Source organism: Astatotilapia calliptera, chromosome 1 (assembly GCF_964374335.1).
Source record: "Astatotilapia calliptera chromosome 1, fAstCal68.1, whole genome shotgun sequence".
Taxonomy (NCBI): Eukaryota; Metazoa; Chordata; class Actinopteri; order Cichliformes; family Cichlidae; genus Astatotilapia; species Astatotilapia calliptera.
In genome coordinates this window covers 17355698-17374708 of record NC_137422.1, presented here as the reverse complement: position 1 = coordinate 17374708, position 19011 = coordinate 17355698, and the positions used below count along the sequence as shown (strand labels likewise).

The window sequence follows — 19011 nt, the reverse complement described above, 5'->3', positions numbered from 1 at the left end:
CGAGTTCAAACAGTGTTTGGCTTATTATTATTATTTTTTATAAGTAAGTTTTAATTTGCTTATAAGCTTTTTATAAGCAAAAATATAGTGCGTATAGTGGAAAAATAGTAGCATTTTTAACTTTCCAGAAGAAAGGGTGTTTTACTTTTAAAGCAGTTATTATTGTGCGTTTCTATACCTGATGAGCAAAGCCTAACCTGATTTATTTCAAACCTTAGAACAATGCTTACATCTTCTCCTTTTCTTTTTCTACTTCTCTACAGCTCTGCATCGTATTCCCCCAAAGCCTCCTGAATGCAACATAGCTGATAGTTTGTCCCGTGAGAGCTTTGAAACGGGATGTTACGGAATCCCTCGAAAGCAGCATTACGGATTGATTGAAGCGCGTGTCCCGGGACATACGTCACATGTACGAGATCCTCCATGACAACGGGAGTGGAAGTTACCGAGCACCCGAGTGGCTTTTAGAGCGGGGATAGAAAAAAGGGAAACCGCAGTGTTTGCTTGTTAGCTGCACTCTATCGCGCCTGGGACCCGCAGCAACAGGTGCATGTAGATGGCGATAAAACTCGAGAAAAACTCTACTTTTTCACCAAACACGGTCTGACGGATGGGACGACACTAAACAACTTGTTAGTTCGCGCGAAAGACAAGAATGAGTCTCTCCCCAATTCCGGGGAAAAGCAGCTGTGTCTCAGCAGGTTTCCCACCGCTCGCACACATGGGGGAAAAAAGTCAGGCTTGGGGCTAACTTACCCTAACTTTGATTTTCTTGTTAACTGTGAGCTTTTTTTTTCTTTGGAGCAAACAACACGGCGGATACATACAAGGGATATCACCGGAGCAGGACTAGAGGCGGTAATGGAGAAGAGCAAACCGAGCAACGGGAGCCGCTCCCCCGCCGACCGTGGAGCTAAAGACAGGGTGGACAGGTAACGTTGAAAAATGGTTAATAATCACAGAAAGCTTAAAACAAACAAATAAATAAATACGACTTGTTATTATTTTTCTGCTCTCAAAGTTAGTTGAGTTTCGTAAATCACGAAGCAGATATCACTTTGTTTATTTGAGCTGTTAGGTACTTCTGACGGTTACTGTAATAGTAGCTTAAACCTGACTAAAGCTAACATATATAAACAGGAGTCAGGTTATTAGTCAGTGTTAGCATCACAAAGATTTTGTTTTCAGGCCGCCAAAACTGATGTTGACTGTATTTAGTATTTTTATTTAGTATTTTTCCCCACCATGTTCACATATATCAAAAAGTGTCTACTGTGAGTACTGAAGTATTACAGAGTATTGTACGTGTGTAAAAAGCTTAGGATTAAATTACAATTACTTGAAGTTTACTCCACTGAATAACTGCCACGTTACTGAATTCACCCAAACTAATGCAGACCCATAATAAATCCCACCTTCATGAGAATTATAATGTTAATGCTTTGTTAACACTCTTCTACAGGGCTTTGTTAACTTTGACTTCATTGTAGTGGTCATTTGGAGGCTGTACTTTTGGATTTTACTTCGTCCTGTAAACATTATTACTCAAAAGCTACATATCGTACTGATTAATGGCTCCACGTTTTTATATTTGGATTCTACAAGAGTAGTTCTGAATAATTTACCGTAAAAAATAACCCTTACTTATCTTTTGCGCTGCCCTGGTGTCTGATTGGCTGCTCCTTACAAACAGATGGTTTGAATAGCGGTTGAGTGGGGTTTCTTTGCTCATAACCAGAGCAAGGTGCCTGTCATCATAAAGACCCAAGAGTAGAAAAAAAATGTCTGAAACTGAGGCTCTGAGCTTTCACAGACTCACTCCATGTTTACTATAAGCATGCACCACTGTAAGCATATATGTTTATGACAAAATAAGAAGCTGTATAAAGAGTTTACTCTCTAATGGAGAGTAAATTTAGAGCCATCACACTGATAATGAATCAACACCTTTTTACAAAATGTTGCTAACTCCCTATGAGAGGGATTTTTGTCAGCTGTGGTTTACAGTGAATAAGCTTCGTTTCGATGTACAGGTGGTGGTACTGATTGGAAACGCTCTTGAATTTACTAACGTTTATATATATATATATACTCCATACTGCACATACAGTTGTTTACTGTATGTGAAGTGGAACTGTGAACACAAACCAGCACGACAAATCAGATGACACATTGGTAACATCAACACTGATACATCCAATGTCTGTGCTTACTGTTGCTTTGGCAATAAGGACACTCTCAGAGGAGAAACTTAACCTTTGCATGAAGATAATTTTAAAGTTTGTGTGTTTATTTTTCACTGTAAAGTAGTTTCTGCAAATCCAGACTCTTGTGTGACGGTGGAGTAGGAGCATTTCTTCTTCAAGGGACGACTTTGCTCTTGGGTTAATCAGATTATTGTGTTACCTAATTCGTAAGGTTGAGCCACCTACAGCCACAACTTCTTCACGTACTGTAGGACCAGATTACAGATGGAGCTATTGGTATTTATAAAACACAACATTAATAAAACAAAGCAATTTTTTGATATCTACTCAGCTTGTCTTGGCTCACGCTCAAAGAATCACAACACAAAGGTACACTTCCTGTTTAAATAAATGTTTTCCAGTTTGTTTGTTTTTTAAGCTTTGATGATGACGAGCCTGAAAACTATTTCGATAACTTGCTTCTTTGAAGTAGTTTGTAACTTTGTCCACTTTTCTCAGAGTGGATCCGTATGGCTTCAAGCGGTCAGAGGACTTTGATTATGAGTCATATGAGGAGCTCATGTCTGAGTATCTAGTTGTGCTCACCCGACGAGCCATCAAGTGGTCCAAACTACTGAAGGGCAAAAGCAAGGTGCAGAAGAATATGAAATGTGAGTATGAAAACAAAACACACTCACACAGTTCATAGTCCATAAATGTGAACTCAACATAAATACTCCCCTCTGTTCCAGTAAAGCGTTACGTACGCAAAGGAATTCCCAATGAGCACCGGGCTCTGATCTGGATGGCAGCCAGTGGGGCTCAAGATCAATTGGAGAGGAACCCAGGGCACTACCAGTCCCTGCTGGGAGCTGAGCACGACCCCAAACTTGTGGAGACCATCAAGACAGGTCAGCCTGTTCAGTTTCTCACTCAGAATATTTCACGTCTTCAGCAATAAGCTAAGGGTACAGCTTATTGCTGAAGATGTGAAATATTCTCCACCATTTAAATTATGATTGGCCAAAATTAATATTAGATTAACTTTTTGACACACAAACTTTAAGTATTTGCAATTAAAAGCTCTGTAAAATTTAGCTTTGTTGTGTCTTTGTCTTCATTTTAATATCTTTATTTATTTGTGAAATAAAAAATGAAATAAACCTCTACAGGCTTTGCGCACCTGGATTTCAGTGTTTTGGTTCTTTATTCCTTCAGGTTCTCCTAAACTCACAAAGCAACTCCTTAACCCTCTATTTCACTAGTACCTACTCAGCTCGACTCTATTCTGTTTCAGTGGTTTTTCATTACAATTGAGTACCACCACCTCAAAGTGCCTGGGGTTGTTATAGCAACGCGTGTGAAAGTCACTCAAATAATTTGCATGCAACACAGACGCAACACAATGGACCACATTGAGCGACTGTGGCTCTGGTGGTAGAGTGAATCGTCTACCAGTCGGTGAATCAATCCCCGACTTTGAGTTCTCAGTTGAGAGGCGCTATAAGAGTGCCGGTCCATTTACTATAATAATACCACCTCTGTGTTTCACCTTAGGGGTGTTTGTAGCCAAGTGGTGAGCAGTGCCTGGAAGAAATGCTTGGATTTCTGGTCATCAGAATGGAAACATTTTTCCATGTTTTCCGAGCCCGTTTCAGAATAAAAGACACAAAGTCCAAATATTCAAGTTAATGTTTAGACTGACACGGTCTCACATTTAAAAGCAGGGTTTCAGTTTCCTGCTCCTTATCTGTTACAGCGTGTATACAAACACTCCACACACAGTGTGATCGGTGTCCTTGTGGTCTCTCGTTTTCAGACTTGAACAGAACATTCCCGGAAAACATCCACTTCCACAAGACGTCAAACCCATGTATGCAGAAAGCTCTGTACAATGTGCTGCTGGCCTATGGACACCACAATCCAGCTGTGGGCTACTGTCAGGTACGGCTCAGCGCCACAGATTCTACCCTGATGTGGATTTTGAATAATATTTAAGGAATGATAATGTAATGAGGTAAAGCAAAAAATCTAGTATTATTATTCTGTGATATTAGTTTGGATTTCAGCAAAGCCACCTTGCGTTGGTCCATCATTTAAGAGTTGTGCTGCGGGGTTAAAATGTACAGTAATGTAAACTGTAAATAAAAACAGCAGTTTTTATCCTTAATGAAGTTACTTTATCATCAACACTTACCAATAATTTGCCTCTGTGTCCAGAAAGAGGCTTTATGTGTCTATGCCAACTGACTGTGGTTATTATTAGCATATGAAAGCCAAATTCCATTCACCAGATCATATGCAACTTGGTTTGCAATTTAAACAAGGGTGTGTTGATGTTACATTTGTTGCCAGGCATAAATAGAATCCATTTATCTTTAATTATACTCAGTGGTTGTTGTTTTTTTTTTTTCTTAATTCCCATTCAGTCAGTGTACACTTACTGCTCTGTGCCCTAGATGCTTTATTAAAGAGCTCTTCTGTCTGATACAGTGTGCTCAGGCAGGATTACAGGACTCATGTGAAACCTAACTGTGTGTCTTTGGCTTCAGGGGATGAACTTCATCGCTGGGTATCTACTCATCGTCACAAAAGATGAAGAGAAATCCTTCTGGCTGATGGAGGCACTGCTCGGCAGAATTTTACCAGGTGAGTGTTTCTGTGCATTCACTTACTGCCACTCTGAGCCCTGTGCTATGAAGCACGTTCAATATAACCAGTGTGTCTCAATTTAGTATCTAGTACTACATGTGTGCCCTTTAAGAGCTTTAGTCAGTAAGACTGTAAAATATGTGCTGTAAAAACGTTTTGCCCATTTTAAGCCTGTAAAGAAAGCTGAAGCAATAAAATTGCACCTGTGAAACTATATTTACTGATGCTCATCAGGGAAACAGTATAAGTTACCTTGGCAATATAACGTCGTATAAAGTGAACCAGCTTCAAATTACAGAAACCCCAGGGTTAACCCGGAAGTTATGCGGATAAGTTGAAATCCTGCTTTGTAGTACAGACCCGATCTTGTGACAGGTGTGTATGCGTCCAGGCCCTTTGGGTACCAGTGCTGTAGGCTAAGAATAATCCTATCACGTGGCCTCTGTGTGTGGCTTCAGAGCTGCACTCTTTTCATTTGGATCTTGTAGTCAAACAAGAAATGTTTATTAAATTTACATTTAAGCTCTTCATTCAGGTGTTGTATTGCATATATTGCTTTGTTCTTATCAACGATGTGTGTCTGCGTTGTGGTTACAGACTACTACAGTCCAGCCATGCTGGGTCTGAAGACAGATCAGGAGGTGTTAGGGGAGCTGGTGAAGGTAAAAATCCCGCCAGTATGGCAGATCATGGTGGACCATAACGTCATGTGGACCCTGGTGGTCTCCCGGTGGTTCATCTGTCTCTACATAGACATCTTGCCTGTAGAGGTGAGTGTGTCTGTGATCAGCGTTTCATACTCATGATCCAACTCCTATCAGTACTGCCACAAAACTTTTTTTTTTTTTTTTTATTGACATGTAGTTGTAATATCTGAAAAATAGTCAGATTATTTACTAAATACTCATCACAGCCCTTTTTTTTTTTTTTTTTTTTTTAGTGGGTTTCGATAAAAATGACAACTTTTGTTTTATTCCTTGTGTTTAATTAATCCAGTGCAGCTAACCCACTTTATACAGAAGTCTTTATTGTTTCTGTCTCCCTCTGTTGACCTTCAGGAGGGTGTGAGCTGCTATGTTTGTTCCCCAGATACAACTGCTGTAGGAGGGTGTAACACTTGCAGAGAAAGTGGAAAATAACAAGTTGGATGTGAAAAATGAAAGGAAAAGAAAATTCTCCCCACTATTTTGCACCTCTCTACATTAAAAAAAGACACTAGAAATACAGAAAATAGTCAAATTTGCATTTTTAGCAGCAGTGCTGAGGAAACTACAAAATTATTACAAGTAACTGCTTGTTTTTGTAAATGCATAAATATGTAAAAGCACCACAATTTATGGCAAAGTTACTGTGAGCTTTGTCCAGGTGGGTCAAATCTGCATGCACCAACTTCTCTGAACAAACAGCAGTGGTGAGATGGCCGCTGTGTGAGCACTGCCGCTGTACACGTGCTCTATGCACATGTGTGTGGAGGTGACCTCACATTACATTACACAGCAGGGAAGAAATGGTAAAGGTAAAATAGTTTATAAAATAAATGACTTTTTTAAGCCAATGCTGTTTGTAGTTTCTGTAGTTAATTATACACAAATGGCAAAACGGCTTTTGAACCACTATGCAAGTCTGAATGTAGCTGAACTGCCAGCAGAGTCAAACACCTCCTTTTCTCCAGTGTCAGAAATGATACCTGAACAGGAAGAGTTTGGGGGTGATGTGAAGTTTTCCTTCATCCACTGTTACAAACATCTACCATGAAAAATGCTTAAAAATAAAAGTTAAGAGCTTAAAAACACTGGAAAATTTTTTAAGGTAAATTGAAAAGGAGGTGAAAATTGTACTTGCCTTCATTACATCTACTAAAGTTAATAAAGACAGCTGATTCTAATTGAGCAGGAGGCCTGTTTGACCCTGCAAACTACTGCAAAAATGCTGTTAACCTGCATTAATACTTCCCAAGCTCTGTTCAGTAGAACCTTTTACATATGGTTTACTCTTCATGTTGTGCACTACTTTGTTGTTGGGATTCAGTGCTTTGCTGCTGCTTTTCCCAGACTGTTCTGCGGATCTGGGATTGTTTGTTCTACGAGGGCTCGAAAATCCTGTTCCGCGTAGCTCTGACTCTGATCCATCACAACCAGGATCTGATTCAGCAGTCCCAGTCACTGCCAGATGTCTGCCAGAGCTTCAAGCAGATCACACACGGACCATTTGTAGAGGAGTGCCACACATTCATGCAGGTAAAGACCCCTACAACTCTTAAAAATCATCATGAGTCATTTTACGGGATGAAAGATTAGAGATATTACTTTTCCTTTTTAGTAATCCTTTAATCCCCGTTTCTCTTGCCTTTCCTAGAAAATCTTCACTGAACCAGGAAGTCTCTCCATGGCAACCTTGACTAAGCTCCGGGCGACCTGTCGCTCTCGTATCACTGCTGAAGAATCCTGACCTCTCCCTGTTACTTAAATTCAGCACTCATTCCAGCAGATGTTTGCACTTTTTTTATTTTTTGTTTAAACTGAGTCACTGTGACTGCTGTACATACTGTGTGTGAAACAAACACGCAGCAGTGTAAATATGTGATTAATATTCTTAGGTCTGTGCTGTATGAAATGGTTGTGTAGTTTGGTAAACATTTCCTTTTGTTTAAACATGAAATTCTGCACTTTAGTCTAGAAAATGAGTCACGGTGAAGAAAATGCTTAGCAGTAAATGTTCAGGTGTGATGAGTTGTACACTATACATAGCTGGAAGAACCTGTCTACTGTATTTCACATTAAAATCCATCAAGAGTATATACAGTGATTGTTCAATTAAATAGAAAGTTGACATTCAATACTGGTACAATGTTGTAATATAGTATGAATAAGTGATTAATCTAAGGTGTTGCAGTACAGTAAGTTAAAGGGGTGGATTTCCCCCCCCCCTCACAATTGTGTTCAGGGGTCTCTTTAACAGTTAAACAGTTTAAGTTCTAGTTTGACTGATTAGAGTTGGTTCAATATGTTCTTGAGTAAAATTGTGGATAATGAAAAGTATCATCATAACGAACCAGTCTGTAATACAACAAAAATCTCTCAGCTGAATATTTAACATACACCTGAGTAACCAGCTTTGAGTTAAAAATAATAATTAAAGCTGCAAGCAGCGTTATGAGGGCCCTCACACCCCGGCGTGTCGAGCCATGCCCAACTTTGAAAACCAGCACGTCCGATCTCATGTCACATTGATGGAATTCATGCATTCAACCACCAGCTAACATTTAATCTCATTCTACCACGATTATAGTCGTCCCACTAGGTAGCGCTCTAACCATTACTGACAAATGGCATACCAAACATTTCCGACCTCAAGTCTCATCAAATCTGCGACCTTTGGGAGAGATTGGACATTGTGTTTTTGAGTGACAGCAGATTACTGCTTTTTGGCGAGTGATTGAAACTCCACGTGTCGCCATGACCACCCCGTTTCCCGGAACGTAAAAAGCTTCGCAATTTAACATCACAGAGGTCTTTAGATTCGACACACAAGAGATAGCTTCAATCTGACGAAATCCCTTGGAGGAGTTCGTTAAAGTACGGTGCCTGAAAAGAGGGGAAAATGGCACCAAAATTACACATTAATTTTAAAATGGCTGACTTCCTGTTGGATTTGGGATATTGCTCCAAGAGACTTTTTGTACATCTTGATATCTTCCATAAGCTTACAAGGTCTCAGACTCATAGATAAAACACAGAGCAGGGGCTGTGGTTTTGAAATTTTGTAGGGGGCGCTGTGGAGCCATTTTGCGCTATTCAATGAAAATGATCACATAAAAACAAAGCTTTCATCACATTGGAGGTGTGGGCCAAATTTCAAGCCTCTATAAACTTTCCAAGCCCCACAAAAGCCACTTCATCTTTCACGGTGAACTGCGCAGCCACCAGGGTGCGCAGTTCACCGTGGTGGCTGCGCCGTTCAGATTTTAAACTGAACGGCGCAGCCACCACGGTGCGCCGTTCAGTTTAAAATCTGGTACTAATCCGACTGGATTTCATGGAGTTATACTAATTTGTTTCTTCATGGCGAGACATCAAAGTTCGCCATGCTGCTGAGGTCACACCCTTTTGTGAAAAGTCAGTTTTCACTGTACCCCAAGAACTGCTTATGGCTTTCCTGGCGAAATTTGAGGCTGCAGATGTCACCCATCATTATACTGTACCCCAAAGTGTAAAACATGACATTTCCTGTTCCCACTAGGTGGCACTCTCCCTGATGTCAAATATGGCAGTTGAAATATGTTCAGGGGTGAAGCCTTATATGTGTGGTCTTTGGTCCAGATCGGACAATGACAGAATGAGAGGCAATAAGATTTTCATGGCGAGTCATCAAAATTCGCCGTGGCCTCGCTGTATCGCGAAAACTCAAAAGCTCCGCAATTTAACATGGCCCAAGTGTGTAGTTGACACTGACCAAAGATGAAGCTTATACGACCAAATCCCAAGGAGGAGTTCGAAAAAGTTCGAGGCATGGAAACGGCGAAATTAGAGCCAAAATGTCACCTTCACGTCTAAATGGCGGACTTCCTGTTGGGATTGCGTCAATGGGCCCACTGACTTTTTGTTCGTCTTGGCATGGTACAGATGTGTGCCATATTTCATACATGTAGCTCAAACGATGTGGTCGTAGGGCTGCATTTAACAAGGCATAGGTGGCGCTCTAGAGCCATTTCCCAGTGCTCATATGTAAAACCATTAAAATACAAAAAAAAAAAAAAAAAATTTCCAACAGACCTGGCATGTGTGCAAAATTTCATGAGTTTGACCATGTTTAGGCCCTCAAAAGGCCCTTGTTTTGCCTGAATAATAATAAGAAACCGAGCAGATACAATAGGGCCTTCGCACTCTCGGTGCTCGGGCCCTAATAATAATAATAATAATAATAATAATAATAAGCAGCAGCACATCACTCTACAGTAGGAATAGAATTTATTATACAATACAAAAGATCAAACTCAGTACTCCATTAAAAAGAAATTAATTTTTTACATTTTTTTGGGGAGGGGGTGAAAAGCAAGACTGGAAGTCAGCCATGCAGCTGTTAACACGTCTATTGAATACATTCTGATTTTGTTGACCAAGTCTATGTACAGCTTCAGGGGGCACATCATTTACATTAAAGTAGGAATCCACACTTTATTGGCACAACTATCAGACTGCATTTGATTAGCTGCATTAACTGCAGTGCACTGATGGGATAGGCTTTGTTTCATCTGAGGAGGAATATTACTATAGGTGGCAGGGGAGAGGAGAAAACGAAAAAAAAAAAAAAGAAAAAAAAAAAAAAAAAAACCCCACACACACACACACACACACACACACCAAACAAAAAACACTGCAAGCACACAGAGCCTTCTCCTAGGAGTTGCCAGGATTATCTTATGCTCAGGAAGGAGAAAATACACCTGTGAGCATGTTTAGGTAGTTGATGGGATTCCCTCTGCCTCTTCAACTGGAAGATTCTTTATAAATAATTACACAGCTAAAAAGACAAACAGCAGTTCAAGAAAATACAATCAAGCTCCTAGAACACGAAACAAGAGCAGACCATTAATGGTTAACATGCTGCAGCAAATTCAAACTCTCTCAAACTTTGAGTCACCTCACGTTTTGTCAAGATGCATCTAAAGTTAGCAGTTTAATCATAATCTACAGAAAAAGTGAAAAATATTCCGCAGATATGCACACTTCCATTCACTCAGGTTCATGCCCATAGAGTCATCCATCACCGAGTAACACCCTTTGGTTCATCCCTTCACCAATCAGCCTGTATGGTTCAAGTCTAATGAAGGGTTGCTCAGATGGCCTGGTAACCAGCATGGCTCCTCCTCTTGCCTATTAGATAGGCAACAAGGGTGATCAGCACCAGACCAGCCAGAGCTGCTCCAACAATGATGGGGATAATCATCTGGTTCTGGTCCATCTGACACTCCTCAGCTATAGACAAACAGGTAGAGCAGAAGGTTACGCTGTGCAAACAAAATGACAGTTTTTCCTTTAACACCACTGTGCTATATGGATTTAGCATGTGAATGTTCCAGCTGGTCTGGTAAACTGCATTTCAGACTTATCATTTTAGTACAGGGTAAGGCTTCATTTCATCTCCATCTCTGATTATTCATTCTGAAACAAGTTATGGATGTGTTCAACTGTCACCAGCAGCATCAGATTTCTCTTTTTGAATGCAAACCAATTCAAAAACTTTTTGCATGTAAAGAATATGGCAAAGTTCACCTTTTTGAATCAAGTTACAAAAACAAACTTGTCTCAAAGTTTTTTAAATTTTGTTGTTTGTTTTTATTTTTTATTTGCAGGGTTGTTCATGGTCATAATAAACAGTTGCTGACCACTATCAGGCTACACAAATGCTCCAGCTGCTAGAAACAAAGGCTTCAGATATCCAATCTCAAAATGTTTGATCCAACTATTAAGTGTGCATCTGCCCTCCACACATCTTCAGCCAGTGTGGAGAATCTCGTTCAGCACAATTTTCACAATGAAAATAGGTAAAAACTGAGGAATGACGTGTAATGTCAGACGAACAACATGCTTAATTCATTCATACCTGTAGCAAACCGGCCACTCTTGACACCGAAGGGCTGGACTTGGAGATCGAATGTGTTGAGAGAAAAGCTTGGTGTCACAAACAGAGTCTGCTCTGCACTGCACATGTAGGAGTAGCCCAGCGTACTGCGCAGGTAGTTCAGACTGTTGTTACTCATGGAAAAGTTAGCTGAGTAGAGAAAGTTAATTTTATTCAGCTTCAAAAAGTCAAGGGGGAAAATAAAAAAAAACCAAAAACTAAATGCATGTTGTTCATAAGAGGTACTTACCACTGTCTGACCAATTTGCAAGCAGTGTTACCCCACTCAGATGGTACTTGTTGGTTGTGGAGTTCTGTGGACCAAAGGAAGAGCTGAGCAGTTTTGTAAAAATAACTAATGTAACATTAACAAAAAAAATAAAATAGGGTTAAATTTACCAGAGTGAAGTTGAAGGTGAGAATAGTAGATTGCATCTGTGTCAAAACCAGTGTAGCACTGCTGGCTCCACATAATCCCGTTGAGTTTGTCACATTAGGATTGAGGTTTAATACATCCTGGATAGTCTGGCCAAAGAGAAAAACAAAACACAAAACCCAAGATACACTTTGTTTCAAGTATGTTTTATTTCTATTGACAACTGGTTAAACATTTGCTGTTTTTGGAGAGAATGGCTACGCTTGAAGCTGTAGTTTACCTTATTCTGAGATGTGTAGGAAACATTGAGCTGCAGCCCCATTTTAGCCAGGAGACATATGGTGTCATTGGTGTCCTTCACAGTGTAATTGCCCTGCTGAGGTGTTCCTGGAGGGGTCTGAGTTGGAACTGCTGTTGTACTGACAGTGATAGGTGAAGGTGTTGTGCTGGTTTGATCTGCAAAACATACGGTCTCTGCAAACAGAGAAATAATACTGTGAACATGAAACCGTTCAAACTTAAAACCACTCAAAAGTAAAAATCTTTAACATCCACCTACCATTTCGACTCAGCTCATTCCCTGGCATGTATGCCTCCAGCCTCATGTCAGTGAAATTAACATTTGCGGTGGCAACTGTAATAACTGTAGGGCTTGCACATTTGTAGGTGGTGTTGACTTTTGCTTCAATCCCAACAGAGGCAGACACCAGAGTGACCACACCTACAACAGAGTAGGTAGAAATCACCACAACAGTACCTTGAATACCATTCTGTTGTTTATACTGACATTTCAGTCCAAGTCCTCCTTCAGTTTTCCCAAACAATCTTGAGGCACTGCTAAAAGTTAAAGCACTCAAATTTAAAATAATCAGTGTGGCCATCCTCACAACTGTTATTTAAAAAAAAAAAAAAAAAAAAAAGCTCATCCAGGCATTCATAAGAGAAGAGCTACAAGTTAGCTAGCTGACATCTGAAGACGATCCCTCTAAACCCCGACTTTGAGGTAAAGGTCACACATTCAAACACGTTTTTTAGTAGATGCACTTAGTGTCATTTTGAAGCACCTATGTCACTTCATTCTCACATTCAAACTTTGGGGTCCAAGTTGCCCACCCACCTGGGTCACGCATCAGCCTTTTATTGCCGATTAGGAATAACAATTAGATACCTCAGACCTGCACTATGAAGAAGGACCTAACCAAGTGTCAGTCATCCAGGACATTGTCATTTTAAGAACTTGAAAATAAGCATAATTTTTAACATTTCCCACCTTGCAAACTTCTTGAAATGTCTCCCCCCAAAATAAGAAACCCTCCAGATTTTTTGTTCAACATCAACAACCAAATAAATTCCTAAATGAAATTTATGTGCAACACTGAAATGTCTAGTTATACATGTAGCATCCCATCTTTATGCTACACTATTAAGAACAGAATTCTGACATTTTTTAAAAACCACAAAATATGGTAAATGGCCTGTATTTGTATAGTGCTTTACTAGTCCCCAAGGACCCCAAAGCGCTTTACACAGTCTGTCATCCACCCATTCACACACAGGTAATATATTCAGATCTATCACATTATTCAGGACAATGCATGGTCTCACCGGAGGTGGTCGCATTGGGGAAGACTGAAGTGTCGCTTAGGTTGTACTGCAGAGTCAGGCTAGAAACCTGATACAGGGTTCCATTGGTTGAGAAGTTCAGCCCAAGAGTGTAGCCAGATCCAAATACTGCCACCAGCCTGGCGGAGCTGCCATCTTTGCCACATGTGCTGTTTGCTGTATCCACTGTGGTAGAGTTGGGCAGAAAGACCTGCACTGTTCTCTGAGGACACAACAAGTGATACAACAAATAAATAACCGGACACACAGAAATGAAGCTGTAGTAGGTGAGCAAACATCTGTACATACGTTGGCATGGGTAGTGTTGTATATAATGGAGAATGACGCAGACAGATCAGCTTTAATGCAGGTGGTGTTGCTCTCCTTCACCTCAAGAGTAACTGCATCGATACAACCTGGATATGATAGACAATAAGAAAAAGTAATAAACTGTTTAAATCAAAATCATTCAACCATTTAAAACTGCATCTTTAGGCAGAAAAAGGAAGAAAGGAAAAAAGTGGCAACAAGTCTCATCGAGTGATAAATCCAAGTCTGAAATGTTTTGGTTTCACAGACTTTCAGGGGTGTTACAGTCAGTGTCTACATGTTTGCAGGCTTCAATAAGATCCCAGAACCCCATTTTAAAGAAAGGCATAGCTTTAGATATTTACATAGTAATTAGATTACATGCTGAATTGTGCATTGTCATTTACAACACAGAAAACCCACAGTCAAACTGTAAGCACTGATATACTCATTAGCTCAGAATATGATCCAGATGATCCAGTTTAGAGTCTGACCCCTAGGTTTGCTATGATACCAAAATAAACGGATTTATTTAAAACCCACACTTACACCATGTGCATATTCTTCCTCAGTCTTTAACTTGACCTTGTTAGATAAAGGGTAATTAACAGTGATAATCGTACAGCGCAGCCTCTGTTACAAGACGGCATGGCCTACATTTACCTTGTTAAACAAAAGAAAAAAAAAACAAAAAAAAAACAACAAGTTAACAGAAACCACTAGAGGTCTGCAGACTGCTAAAGCCAAGCACGCATGACCACAAACCCAGAAGCATTTCAAAAGACAGCACTCAGTGAATACTGTGCAGAAGGCTTTTTGTGACCGAGGTCCACTTAATAATCCTAAAGGCCGATAAACTGATTTTATGACAGCCGTATAATGATCAGAGTCCACCTATGGGATTAACAGCCTGTTGAAAATTCAAAACATCTGTGGGTCATGATATAAAAAGGGAAGACGCACAACATTTATATGACCTGTGTCACTTATCAGCCATGTTGACCTTAGTGACCGTTGCTATGAACTGTTGAGCCAAATTATCTCCTTTGCCTTCATAACAGATGGTCCCATGTATCCTTTGCTAAAGTAATGAAGCAAGCACTATCTGTAGGTTCTCAGTAATCCAGGTCATTTTCTGTGTTCGTGTTGAAGGCAAGCAGACTCCTTTCAGTTGCTTTAAGACCTCTACAGGGTAAACGCCGAGAACACATCAGCTTTTATAATTGATGCTTTCAGCTGAGGTGAAATCTCTTCAGAACCTTTAAAAAAAAAAAAACAAAAAAAAAGTCTGCAGCTACCTTCAACATTAACATTAAGAGAATTCAAACAACTTATTATGCCTGTCAGACACACCCAGGTCACTTAGCAACCTTCCCAAACAAAATCTGACTCATGCACTTGTTAATGTTAACTACTGAAATTAAAACTTCAACTAAATGCCCAAATAGCTGCCAAAAGATGTTTGAGGTGGCTACAGAGACCTGATTTTTTTTAAAATAACATTAACTTAGACAAAACCCATCTGACCTAATGTTGCCAATCCAGTTATACAGAAAACTCAGCCTACTTTCACACTGGCAAAACACACGTGGGCTATTAATACCTTCATCCTCTGGAACCTTCTACCCACTGCTACATGTTTCACTGTGTGTCAGATGGTGGCTATAAATTTCAAACACATTGTTATCTACAGTAAACACTTGTATCCAATCCAACAAATCAAATCCTTTAAATATAATGCAATACTAGGGTTCTCCCACTTGCGTCACACTTCCCATAAAGTCAATAGAGAAGCTGATGTGCTCTGGGTTGAGTTTGACTGCTTTATTTAAATTCAGAGAGACAGTTTGACTTTATCAAGTTCTGTCTGGCGTTCTCAGAATATGCGGGAACAATAAAATGAGAAATGCCATCAACAGAACAAACATGCTGGTGAGTTAGCAGGAAAAAAAAAAAAAAAGAAGAAAAGGATGATGACACACTGAAAAAGTTCTGTGCATTTCAGGAATTTATTTGCTAGGGGGCAGATTTAACCAGCCTTTGGCCTCATCCCACTGCAAATTTCATCATTCATTTAATAGTGCACTGACTGCTCTTCCTTCCTCCATTTGATCTGAACATAAAGACCACTGTGCTTCAGCCCTGTTGGTGGTCTTCGTCAATCACACCCACTCCTTTCTTGCTGAAACGTAACCCCATGTCCCCCCTTTGTTGACCCTGCAAACATACTGCAGACTGTTTAGACACTGCAATCCAGTGAGCTGCAGACACTGTGTGCACAGACAGGATGAAGCATATCAAAAAAAAAAAAAAAAAAAAAGTATAAAACACTGACCCTGTTTTGTAATACAGATTCAAAACTGAACCCCCCAGTTAGGTTTTATTTTAAAGCAATGTCAGTAATGTAGTTTTATATTACAGAGTGAGGATGGCAACAACTCGAGCTAAAACTGTGCTGGCCTGTTTCCCTGTGTCAGCAGCAGCCAGGTGCCTGTGTTTGCAACACAAAGCAAGCATGGCAGTCATGTGAAGCTCTCAAATGACACAACAATGAGGCTGAGCTGCAGCTCACCAACATTTAAAAAAAAAAAAAAAAAAAAAGGAAAGAAAAAGATTACTAAATCTTCAGACTTTTCGGGCAACTGTGGTTTGGTTTCACAAATGACTCAGTGTGAAACTGGAACTTAAATAAAATGCTTTTGGGTACCTACTAACACAATTTTACACTATAAAAAGAATTAATCAGGAAGCTGTAATCGCACTGAATCAGAGACATTCTACCTTTATGTTACAAAAGACTTCAGGCAGTTATTGGAAACGAAGGCCATTTTGTACTGAAAACTCAAAGTTTGATTTCTTGGTTCCAGTCTTTCGGAAGGGGAGGGGGGGGGAGAAACAAACACCACGACTGATCTGCGTGCATCAAGACTTGACAAACAGACAATAGGAAAATCCATAAGTCTTTGTTAATTGGAAAATATCTAATATTTTTTTGCCACATTAAGCATAAAAACTGTGCTCTGTTTGCAGTCACACCCATAAAAGCCAGGAAAAACCCTGGTATGCACTATTCCATTTACATTATGTAAATGTAGCCTTGATAAAAGAGAAGTAGAAGGCTCTGCTGCACAACTGAGCAAGAGGACAAGTCTCTAGTTTGATAAGCTGCAAATAACACCCATAAAACACCATCCTCAGCCACCCAGCTAAAGGTGTGGTGACTAAAATTTACTCGTTTTGTTTAAATGTTTGACAGTCTTAAAGTTTTGTTTTTCCCCCTTTTAAAACCAGCTGAGGTCAAAGAAACAAGTAAAGGCTGATGTTCTAGAAACTCAGTAATCCATACTTTCAGCTTCTTTAATCACTACAGTAGCCAACAGCTATCCCATCACCCACAGGAGGCTGTTTTTATCATTTTTAGCCTTTAACAAAGAAAGTGTGCACACAGGAACATCATGCCATGAGGAAAAACTGTTTAAAAAAAATAGTCATGTAAATTATCCTCCCGAGTTGTTGATGTTTTAATTACGTTATGAGTTTGACATTTATGGATATTAAATACAATGCAATTTGTAGTCCATGCGAAGGCACCGGCAAGCACTAACAACCTGAACGGCGGGGGGGGGGGGGGGACCTTAAACCTTTTTGGCTAGAACGGTTAAACGGCCCGGGCCGGTAACGCACCGACAGTTTTTGCACCTGACAACTAAACCTACCGCAGGTTGCTCGCGCTTACACAGTTTGGTCCAACAGTAGCTTCTCAAGAGGGGGAAAAAAAAAAACGAACTCACCTAGGACCACAAACCAGACGACGAGTCCGGCCGTAGCGTGGGACACTTTCATTTTCAAGCAGAGCAAGAAGCACTTTTTCACCCTTGCGGAAAGCACGAACAAGCCCGGAGAGATAAGTGGTGCTGAGCCGCGGCGGCTACTGCTGTTGCTGTTGTTGCTGCTGCTGTTGCTGTTAACACAGGTGGGTCTACACGGCCACACTTGACTCCGCAGTTGCTCCCGTTCACGTGTGTCTGCTGTGTGAAGGAGGGTAGTCGAGGCTTTTTATTGTCCCTAAACTGCGTCCAGCTGGGGCTAAAGGACCAATTAAACAGAGTCGAGCGTCGGTCACAGGCGTACAGTCTGATTGCGCCTCATCTCATCATGTGAACTGTTAGCCTTTAGAACCCCAGTCACGTGAGACCGCCCCTCCCGCTTCCTCTGTGAACTCGGCTCGGCCATCTCCGCCAAACAACGAAGGCTGCACATTTGCGCTGCTATCCAAGTGGCAACAGCATTTCATTCTGTATACCTGCATGGCAAAATATGATTGTTCTAGCCCCACATTTACTGCCGGGTAGGATTTGTCAGCAGGATGTTAATAGACGCCTAATGAGAAAACTAGGGCGCAATAAAAATGACTTCTCACAGCACTGTCATACGCAGGGCTCATTAATTAAAATGCTACTGGCTGGAGAAATAAAATGATGGGATATTTTGACTTCCGGGTTCTCCTTTTCTGTTCCCAATTCATTAAAGAACATTTTAAACCACTTATGGAATTTTAGATTTTCGTTATACCATCTGTGCGAACTACAGCACAGTGAACTGTATATTTTTTTATATGAGGGTGTAGCACGTGAAAGGCGCCTCCACTCTATGCCGTGCACTCTGCTAAGTGCGTGTTGTGGGCAGTCAGCTGACACCTTCAATTCACGAGGGCATGCAAAACCCTAGAAGGAACTCAGAGGGCCCTGCTACATTTTAGTGTACAGTTCAGCCATCCTTCTTTAACAAGGGACCCACCTTTTTTTCTTTCTTTTTTTTGCCTTAAATGAGACTATAGTATCAGTCAGCCAGCCATTAACCCCTATATTTCTATGAAAAAAGCAATATCAAGGGAATGGTGAAAGGACAGTGCTATTAGTACAGCCTACAAATCCTGAACCAGAATGTATATTTGGCTCTCTTTAAAGCACTTTAGGTCAAATTCTGTTGTTTAAATGTGCTATATAAATTAAATAGACATGACTTTCCCCACAATATGTGCTACCTGTTTATTCTTTGCCTCTCTGAAAGAACTGTGACAGTGGGCTCTCTCTCTGCTGAGGGTTTATGTCATCCTCTCAGTTTCATGTCTCTGTCACTCTCCACTGGCTTTTGGTTTGGTGTAGATATTGGTTTAAAATCTTCTTTAAAATTGCTAATCTACTCCCTGTTCTCCAAACTGGATCCTTAGGTCCACAGACAGAGGTCTTCTGGTGATTCCACATA

The 19011-nt window shown here is 40.4% G+C and overlaps 2 protein-coding genes across 3 annotated transcripts; one reads left to right on the top strand and one right to left on the bottom strand.

The window, feature by feature from the left end:
• The first annotated feature begins 406 nt into the window (after positions 1 to 406).
• grtp1a (growth hormone regulated TBC protein 1a) lies at positions 407 to 7633 on the top strand. Of its 2 annotated transcripts, none has more exons than XM_026165403.2 (9): positions 407 to 546; positions 805 to 932; positions 2706 to 2857; positions 2939 to 3097; positions 4006 to 4130; positions 4739 to 4835; positions 5436 to 5608; positions 6890 to 7075; positions 7194 to 7633. In XM_026165403.2, the coding sequence occupies exons 2-9, from the start codon at positions 862 to 864 to the stop codon at positions 7284 to 7286; spliced, it is 1056 nt and encodes a 351-aa protein (XP_026021188.2). In that variant the 5' UTR covers positions 407 to 546; positions 805 to 861; the 3' UTR covers positions 7287 to 7633. The 2 variants fall into 2 exon arrangements, with proteins under 2 accessions (XP_026021188.2, XP_080147540.1); XM_080291414.1 differs by lacking the exon at positions 407 to 546 and adding an exon at positions 577 to 701.
• Positions 7634 to 9788: 2155 nt separating this feature from the next.
• lamp1a (lysosomal associated membrane protein 1a) lies at positions 9789 to 17903 on the bottom strand. Its single transcript, XM_026165365.2, has 9 exons — positions 17538 to 17903; positions 13747 to 13853; positions 13441 to 13660; positions 12395 to 12556; positions 12116 to 12309; positions 11859 to 11984; positions 11710 to 11773; positions 11442 to 11609; positions 9789 to 10813 (listed from the first exon to the last, which is right to left on the bottom strand). Exons 1-9 carry the CDS (start codon positions 17587 to 17589, stop codon positions 10674 to 10676), a joined length of 1233 nt encoding a protein of 410 aa, XP_026021150.1. The 5' UTR covers positions 17590 to 17903; the 3' UTR covers positions 9789 to 10673.
• Between the last annotated feature and the right edge of the window lie 1108 nt (positions 17904 to 19011).